Here is a 9,730-nt window from a genome sequence, read left to right as displayed (position 1 = left end):
GTTGATGAGATCTGTCGTCCGTATTGTTGGTTGAATTTAAGGAGTTTGAATCATTGTAAAGCGTTGTCCTATTTTTACGATGAGTTGCCCGATGATTCTGAGAGATTCTTGACTCTATTTCAGGGTGTAGAGCGTGTTGGTTGATTATTGCTGCATACGTTGTAAATGTGTCATTTGTCTGCCCTTTAGGTGGTGATTGTGTGCTGAGTTTCAAGTCGGATTGAGGTGGTTCGGACTTGGTTTTGTAAATGATATATGGGCTGCTCATGTCATTGATGATACCATCACGAGTTGTTGCCAGCATTTTGGTTGACAATGTTGTCATTCCTTGTCTAATGACCTGTTCTTTTTTTCTACTACTAAAATGGATCGTAGTAGTTGCTGTATTGCTAGTCAATGCTTCATTGTTAATATTTTTCTGGAAGTCTTTTGTTGCATTAGAACGACTAGAGGCCGTTTTGAGATCGATTGATGTGTCATCATTTGCTGGAGATGGGGTGATTGTGTCGTGGGTATTTTGGATGTCCGTTGCTATAGTAGTTGAAGTCGTGCTTGCAATTTTATGACTTTTGTCAAAAACTTCTGTTTTTGACATGTTATATATTATCTCTGTGTCAAGTTGTTGCTGGTTATCTTTCTCTCCTTCATCCTTCATTTCTAAAAGTGACAATTTGTGTCCAGCAGGAGAGTTTGGTTGAATATGTTCTGTTCGATGATTTTCAATCAATCCATAATTATTTAAAATTTTGTCTGTAGATAAAGAGAAGGAAGAGGATTGGATATCCAATCTATTGTGGGCGGGTCGGTCCGTTTCATAAACTGGTGGCGTTACTTTCACAGTCGCCATGATGTTACTCTCACCTTCTTTAGATTCATCAACTCCCAAAGTTGGATCCTGTTGACAAATTTCCAACAAAGCGGCGTCCAATGACGTAGGCGTTGAAGACGTCTTCAACAAATGCATGAAGTCTTTCATACGCCTAACTTCCACTGACTCAAACGCGCTTGGGTGTTTATTCCGGAAGTATGTGACGAATTTGTTGATTTCTTCAGCCTCGTTGTCAAATCGTACTGAAAAGGGGGGAAAAGTATTATATTATTACATTTCTAAGCTGCCTGAAACTTTCGATTGTAAAAGTATTCAACAATAATAAATATAACAGTTTATTTTTCTTTAAAACGATACATTCTTTCACTGTACGCAGGTGTTAATGTGAGTACCTGACCGTTAACAGCGTTGTCGCTGTCGGAAAAAAGGTAAGATCACCTAATTGTTTGGCGTCTTGTCTCGTTCTACATGTTTAATGTTGCTATTGACTTACAACTCCTTGTAAAGCGCATTAAGTATGGGTAGTGGTTATTGCATTGTATAAATAAGCTCAAAGCTCAGGCTCAAATAGCTATTGTTAAAACAAGCACATATTCTTCCATTGTTTTTAAAAACACAGCATATGCAATGTTAACCAAATAGCACATAGATCTACTGTGTTTTTTTAAAATAAAACGGCAGTATTTGTACTAGATAATTAAACATATAAATATGCGGGCGTAGCTTCATACCCATTGCATAGGACATTAATATATGGCAAAGTGTCTTTCTCTAGATTCAACAGATCCATCTACCTAATCACATGGTGGATAGACTTGTCTCTTTGTATGTCAACTTATTGATCTATCACTGATCTATCATCACCCCTAACCATCCCATCACCCAATGATAGACAAATGTCAAACTTCTACAACATCCCATCTCCCAACGATTGACAAATGTCAAATTTCTAAAACATCCCATATCCCAACAATTGACAAATGTCAAACTCTACAACATTCCATATCAAAACGATTTTACAAATATTAAACTTCTACAACATCCCATCTCCCAACGATAGACAAACATCAAACTTCTACAACATCCCATCTCCCAATGAATACTCACGTTTGATTCCGTGCAAATCCACCATTAGTTCAGACATGACACAAGCACATTCAATAGCGACGAGAGCACAGATGGCCATCAGCATCAGACGACAGTGAATTATCTTCAGGATTTTTGCCCGGACACTGCAAATCAAAGTATTTTTAATTCAGAAAAGTGAGTGGACCAGGCAGTTATGTTGATAATAACAAGAAATGAAGTGAGTAGGGAAGTGCCAGAAGACAAAGCGGCGTATAAATACGTAGGCATGGAAGACGTCTTCAACAAATGCATGAAGTCTTCTGTGTTTACTTGAAAAATGCCAAGGGCGTAACGTCGTTTGTTTTGTGTAGTTCATTCATGAGTCAGATTTACTCCCTTTATCTTTATCTCCATTTTATTGACTCATTTAGGCACCTCTATTTATAAATTTTGCCAGAAGACAACAGAGACTAAAAACTTAGCGTCGGCGATGGGGCTCGATCAAACCCGCGGCCTTACTGGTACGACAACTCCGCCTGGCCGGGGAGATCGTGACTCTACCGTATGAGCAATCCACGCCCCCCCCCCCTCCCCATCACCACCGTAAAGATTTTATTCTCTGTTGTCTTCTGGAAAATCAATAGTATCTACCTATGTCAGTTTTAGTTCCAAAGTAATAAACAAAAATGAATACACCAGCTTTAAATTAGAACCAAAAATACCAAACACGGAACGTTTCGGGTCTCAGCTCAAAACCTTTCTTCAGCTAACAACAAAAGTAATAGAAAATTAAATACACTATCTAAAAAGCAGATCATCGTTATCACCACCACCACTAGCATTATCATCATTATCATCATCAGCATCATCTTCATGATCATCATCATCATCATCATCATCATCATCATCATCATCATCATCATCATCATCATCATCATCATCATTATCATCATCATCATTATCATTATCATCATAACCAGCATTATTATAATTATCATCATCATCATCATCATCATCATCATCATCATCATCATCATCATCATCATCATCATCATCATTTTTTCTTCTTCTTCTTCTTCTTCTTCTTCTTCTTCTTCTTCTACATCTCCTCCATCCTCTTCCTCCTCCCAATAGAAAAATAAAATACCTCTCAAAAGGTGCGCAGACGTAGCCAGACATCCCAGCCATAAACCTCTTGACGACACTCCTACCACCACCACCACCACCAGCAGCAGCAGCTCCACCAGCACACCCAGTAGGACTAGTCAAGGCACTGTCACCACCAGCACCGGAGGCTGCCATGATATGGTCTGAAAACTGGACGGATGGTCTCACAGATAGCCGGCCTTTTCCTCCGTTTACGTTGTTGCTGCTGTGGTCCGGGATGACATCTCCGACTCGGCTGCTGTTGGCCACGGAATTTATCATGCTGCTGCTGCTGCTTCTGATGTTACCGTGACTGTTACTGTTGCTTCTGATATTACCGTGACTGTTACTGTTGCGACTGATGTTACCGTGACTGTTACTGTTGCTACTGATGTTACCGGGACTGTTACTGTTGCCTCTGATGTTACCGTGACTGTTACTGTTGCTTCTGATGTTACCGTGACTGTTACTGTTGCTTCTGATGGTATCGTTGCTGTTACTGTTGCTTCTGATGTTACCGTGACTGTTACTGTTGCTACTGATGTTACCGTGACTGTTACTGTTGCTTCTGATGTTACCGTGACTGTTACTGTTGCTTCTGATGTTACCGTGACTGTTACTGTTGCTTCCGGGTGTCTTCAATATTCCCACGGATTGAGATGGCATGTGGACGTATTACTGGCAGTGGTTGGATTGAAGAAATAAATGTTATATTATTATCTCTCTCTCTCTCTCTCTCTCTCTCTCTCTCTCTCTCTGTGTGTGTGTGTGTGTGTGTGTGTTTATCTCTCTCTATTTATCTATCTATCTCTCTCTTTTTTTTTCTCTCTCTCTCTCTGTTTATCTCTCTCTATTTACCTATCTATCTATCTATCTCATTCTCTCTCTCTCTCTCTCTCTCTCTCCCTCTCTCTCTCTCTCTTTAAACTTGAGACGAGCAGTTATATAGAGAAATATCCACTAAACACGCTCAAAGCGCTCTGGAAAGTGGCCCTTAACCAACAACACGTTTACATGACGCCTGTTTGGCGATATTATAATTTCTTTTTCCACACCTCCACACCCCCCCCCTAACCCCTAACCCCCCCCCCCTCCCCCCCCAACACAAAAACACACAAGACAATTAAAAATCACCGGAGGTAAGAAAACACATCAAGCCTTCAACATTACGATGAACAAAATTGTTGATTTCAAGGAACTAAAAACAAAACCCAACTTACCATCATGCATTAGTCCAAGTCCCAATGAAGAAAGCCATCGCCATACATACAATCTTGTGTATTATATACCCTTACCATTAGTCCTAGTAAGTATGTACCCTTACAAATCGTCCTGTGCATTACTTTAACCCTCTTCTTACCACCTATTGGAAAATCGTCACATTTGTTACGATACAACTGTCACTTTTCTCATCCAGATTCCATTTCTTTTTGCCATAGATAGTTCGAAGTTGACGTCACTCAGGTCTTTGTTTTTGTTTTTTTTGCCATCCGCGTTTATGAGTAATTCTCACTAAACTGTATTAACCTGACTATAAACGATCATGGTTTACACAAAGTTTTGTGTGTTAATCCGTTATACGTCCGGATGGCAATGTTGTGAACTCCTGAGCCAAGTGCATACTATCTATATCTATAAAAGCTTTACATTCTGTTATGAGTTCATCTTGTCGAACAATATTGTGTATAGAATGTACTTGTTGCTTTTCTGTTTGAGTAAGTGTGACGAGCGATTTTCTTTCACTGCGTGTTTTCTTTATCATTCGTCAGCGTCTCGTTTCAAAACCACTTCAAACCTAGTGGACGAGACATATAATTGATTAACTCCTCCAGTAAGATAATCAAACATGGACAGTCTTTCTCCAATAAAGCTCCAAAATCTTTCTAACGGAAATTTTGGTCGTTAGGTGAGAAACATTTCCATTGTATAACGGAACACTCACTTTCAGCTTAAGGCTTATTTACCTGTTCAAATTGTCTGCCTATTGTATCCATGCCTCCTGCTAATTACCTTTTCCAAACAAGACGCCAACGTGCGTAGGCCCTGAGGTCTTGTCTCGTTCAAGAGTAGCTAAATTGCAATTACTGTCCTAGTCTCTCCGGTAATTCTCCGTTATTCTTTCTTACCAAAGCATCCGGATATCATTGGCTATCTAAAACAGGAACATTCTTCTGACTGGCTATTTTCATTTCACAAAACCAAATTCATATCTGAATCTAATCACACACACGCTAAGAAGCCCAAGAGAAAAGAGCTATCTCTCCAATTTCAAAGTTGTAAAAGTTTGTCTATCTCGGCTGGAGGTAAAATGAATTATTGGTTAACATTCAAAGTGGAACGAGATATTACTGTAAATTAAATTTAATCTGTTATTAATATTACAGTTGTGTATATATTTTAAGTGTGCTATTCCATTGATGTTCTTAAGTTGGAATACCTGTACAAAACTATATCTATATGGATCTTATACTATAGTTAACATTTGCTTACGATCTATGCTATTTTTTCATTTATATTCAATATGTATATTGGTTGAATGTCTGTACCCCACCGCCAATCGCCGGCCACACATCATTACCTCAATTATAATTAATAAAAATAAATAAAGAAATACCAGGGACACAACCCTGTTAAATTCTCATCATGTAAGATAGCTCGACTGTCAGTTGATGTTTAATATATATACTAACTACCATTATCATGGAGTTACTGCTTCTCCTTGACTTTGTCGGCAAATAAAGGCTATTATGATGTGTCGCTCAAGGACGATTCGGTGGCGAAAGACAAACTCGATTGGCTCTAAGACCTTGTTGTTCAACTCTTAAATTGAAGGCCCTGGTCCTTTTCCGTGTCGTTGGAGCACCCAGTTGTGCCGAATCCCTGCATCCGAGTCCTTGAACAGCGGTAAAACCCTGATGTCAGCCTAACTACAACACACTGTTGTGATGTCCAGAAAACTCTGCAAAGCAGGCGCCAACCCTGGAACTAGCTGATACATTTGCCTCAGTCAAGCAAGCCGGCGGGATAAAGATAAGCCAAACGGGCTTATACCATTTTCAAATGTATTTTCCACAGACACATATGATTATATCAAAGTAAACAAATAAATATATAATAGATTAGATCCACCCAATTAGAGCTATTCTTCCTGATATTAAATAAATACTTATTCTTTCTATCTTTTCCTATAACAATCTAATTAAACTTTATGTATAGAATTGTTATTATTGCATTTGGGCGTTACTATTGTCTTGAGTCACTTGTTATTAATACAATTAAGTTATAAGGGACCCTAAGGCAATTTTTGATCTCCCCTAGATTAAGCCTGAGCCGTTTGTGATACAGGTTGAGTGGTGCAGCTGGTAACGAGAGCCATAGCGCGCATACTAGTTCGAATCCAGACCATTGAGCTATCGGTTGGACTCGATCCCACAAATTAACACACAACTCGCCACAGTTCGAAATGTCTATTTTTGTGTTGGGTGGGTGTGAAGTTTTGGGGAAAATTCTGAAAATGGCTGGTCAGGAGAGGGTTAACTATTCGTCTAGTGTTATAAAACATATATTATATTATTATGTCTCCATAACTTGTTCGGTATATATCCTGGTGAGTGGGAAGTTGAAAGTCTACCTAAAAAGCTATAACCGATTATAATAATGCACGCTGTACTACTTAACATTAAAGTGTAGGTAGTCTTCAATCTGAAGTGGTAGAAATTGCAAATTTCAAACGTTGATATTATAGGATATTGGATTTAGTTCTACCCTTCATCAATTTTGTTCAGGATGTAGATAGTTGCTTTTATTGAATAATTACACAGTATACAACAATTATTATCTGGACGGTCCGGGTTTCCCCTTTATCAACAAAACAGGATTATTGAATCACTACAGACGAATAAGATAATTATCTCATATATATATATATATATATATATATATATATATATATATATATATATATATATATTAAAAACAAAAAATTATAATAGTAAATAAAAGAGAGATTATAATATTTACAAAGGAAAAAGTATAACCTCCCAAAACTAACACTATATATTTGACTGTTTCCCTCTCAGCCATAGACTCCGACATAGACCAAGTAATCACATTCCAAGATAAAGACAGAAAGCAACTCAGAAAACATGTAGGGGGATAGAAGCGTAGCCATCGTTATGTTATAGCCTGACACTGAAACCCAAAAAGACTGGCAGTTTGACGTCATTATTTGGTTTTTGCACCGCCTAGTGAGTTGTCGTTAGTAGAGCTCATGGAAACAAGTTATTTCATTGGTTGAACTATTGAATACAACTCACGATTTTTTTCTTTTGTGGCAAAAGACTGGCATTTTGACTTCATCTTTTGGTCAGTGTCATGCCATAACTTTAAGGAAGGCCACGATAGAAGACACAGAAAGTGACCTCCTGACCTCAAAAGACCCCACAGAGAAATAATGTAGATTATTTTCGATATTTAAAACTACAGACATGACAGTAAAAATACAAATAAAACACTTGAATAACTTACATCAATGTTTTGACTGTTTCCCTCTCTGCTCCGGCAAGGGCCAAATAATCATATTCCAAGACAAACAGAAAGCAACTCAGAAAACGTGTAGTTGGATAGAAGACACAGCAATAACTTACATCAATGTGTTTTTGGTAAATTATGCAGCAAGTTCCAGAGTTTTCGGAAATGAGGTCCAAAATTGATTGTTGTGGTAGAAAAAGCTCAATGACGCATAATAAACGTCGAATAATATATCAATGAACACTTTTCACCGTTTATTTACCAAGGTAATGTGGGTAACTTTCGCTATAACAATAATATAATCATATACATGAGCTGCTCGTTTGATAAAGATATATAGCATACATACGTTGTAGTTTATTGAAGAAAAGGTTTCGTTAAGTCTATTTTATGGTGGAAATTAATGTTAAAGTAACTTCTTGTTAAAAGTCCACTGGGCACACATACGTTGTAGTTTATTGGTGAAAAGGTTTCGTTAAGTCTATTTTATGGTGGAAATTAATGTTAAAGTAACTTCTTGTTAAACGTACACTAAGCACACATACTTTGTAGTTCATTGAAGAAATAGTTTTGTTAAAAGTCTATTTTATGGTGGAAATTAATGTTAAAGTAACTTCTTGTTAAAAGTCCACTAGGCACACATATGTTGTAGTTTATTGAAGAAAAGGTTTCGTTAAGTCTATTTTCTGGTCGAAATTAACGTTAAAGTAACTTCTTGTTAAAAGTCCACTGATGTAGTCAAAGGATAAATAAGACAGGGTCATCTTATGGTTGATTTCGTTACAAGTGATTTTAGCTCAACTGGTTAACTAACTGACGTGCTCTGGAAAAAAATACTTATCTAAAACTTTGGCCAGAAAATTCATCCTTCAAATATCGATCTATTTAACTGACCCTCAACTTGGCAACATAAAAAACAACAACTCTCAAACCTGGGACTTCGCGAAGTCTTCATTAAAGTCCCAGGTTTGAGAGCTTTATTTTTTTCTTTTTACCAATATGAGGGTCATTTAAATTAATCGATATTATTTAAAGAACGAGTTTTCTGGCCAAATTTTTAAATTAAGTACGAGTCTTTTTTCCAGAGTTCGGCAGTTAACTGGTTAAGCAATGGCTTGCAGCCGGTCGGCCAGACGTTAAAGCAGGAAAGCGGAAGCCATTATTTTGAATGTCAATCAAAGTATCACGTCCAACGGGCAGGTTTCAAAGGGAGATTACCCCATACCTTGATTGGCACAGTCATTCATTACTTCTTGTTCAGGTAAATAAATTTTTAAACAAAGTTTGTCTATTGGTTTTCAGTAGTGTTGCAGCGTCTGCTGTACTTCAAAGTAAGACTTGCGGAATATTTTTTTTTAATTCGTAGAAATACGGACTGTTGTCTCCAATACTTCAACAGTCGTAACGTCACTTCCTTCCTAATGACGCATGGTAACTTAGTAACACTGGCTCTAAACTATCAGAACAATGGCGGACGCCCGAAGAAATATTTCTCCGACGAGCATAAAACCGTATCCAGAGGAAAAAAAACAACATTGTAAATTTGATCATGTTTTGACTTTTACACATTCTGATCACAAGACATATTGAAGATGTCTATCCAGCATGAAGAATGAAAAGTACCGATTTTCTTTGTTTAGAACTACGATGGCCGCCGTTGCTGGGCGACGTGACATCAGACTATTGAATCCAATTCCCAAACTCCGTGATCATCTCACTGTAATTCATAAGTATTGAAAACGAAAGTTGATGTCAGTCTACATAATTTGAAGGATTTCGAAGTGATCGACGCACAGTAATTGAGCCCTTGGAAAAGGCTCTTTACTCACTTTCTCTCACCGTACTCAGGTGTAAAATGAGTACCTTGCCGCTAACAGCGGCGTTGTCGCTGTCCGAAAAAAAAATGTAATATCGCCTAACAGGCGTCATGCCCCGTCCTACATGTTAAGTGTTGCTGTTGACCAGGAACCCCTTGTAAAGCGCTTTGAGCAGGTTTAGTGGACATTGAGCTATATAAAAGCTCCAGTTTTTAAAAAAATAATTAATCCTTGAGTGAGTTAATAGATAGGAGGTTTTTAAAGTTTACGATAGTAACTAACTATAATTATTTTCTCCTATAATTACGATTTTTATAATTTTCAAGTTGGCAGGTCTACT

At 37.7% G+C, this 9,730-nt stretch overlaps 1 protein-coding gene across 1 annotated transcript in view; it reads right to left on the bottom strand.

Moving 5' to 3' along the window:
* Positions 1-8,275, bottom strand: part of LOC144977761 (uncharacterized) — a 27,380-nt gene extending 19,105 nt beyond the window's left edge. Inside the window, exons 1-4 of the mRNA XM_078923151.1 lie at positions 7,571-8,275; positions 3,045-3,721; positions 1,937-2,061; positions 1-1,071 (exon numbers count right to left, since the gene is read on the bottom strand). The exon at positions 1-1,071 is cut by the window's left edge and continues 308 nt beyond it. Of these exons, the coding sequence (XP_078779277.1) occupies positions 1-1,071; positions 1,937-2,061; positions 3,045-3,709 (1,861 nt within the window). The 5' untranslated portion in view covers positions 3,710-3,721; positions 7,571-8,275. The remainder of the gene's footprint in view (positions 1,072-1,936; positions 2,062-3,044; positions 3,722-7,570) is intronic.
* Between the last annotated feature and the right edge of the window lie 1,455 nt (positions 8,276-9,730).

Source organism: Berghia stephanieae, chromosome 8 (genome assembly GCF_034508935.2).
Source record: "Berghia stephanieae isolate SIO BIC M18660-M18661 chromosome 8, UCSD_Bste_1.3, whole genome shotgun sequence".
Taxonomy (NCBI): domain Eukaryota; kingdom Metazoa; phylum Mollusca; class Gastropoda; order Nudibranchia; family Aeolidiidae; genus Berghia; species Berghia stephanieae.
The sequence above is the reverse complement of the archived record's forward strand: the minus strand, read 5'-3'. Positions and strand labels throughout refer to the sequence as shown.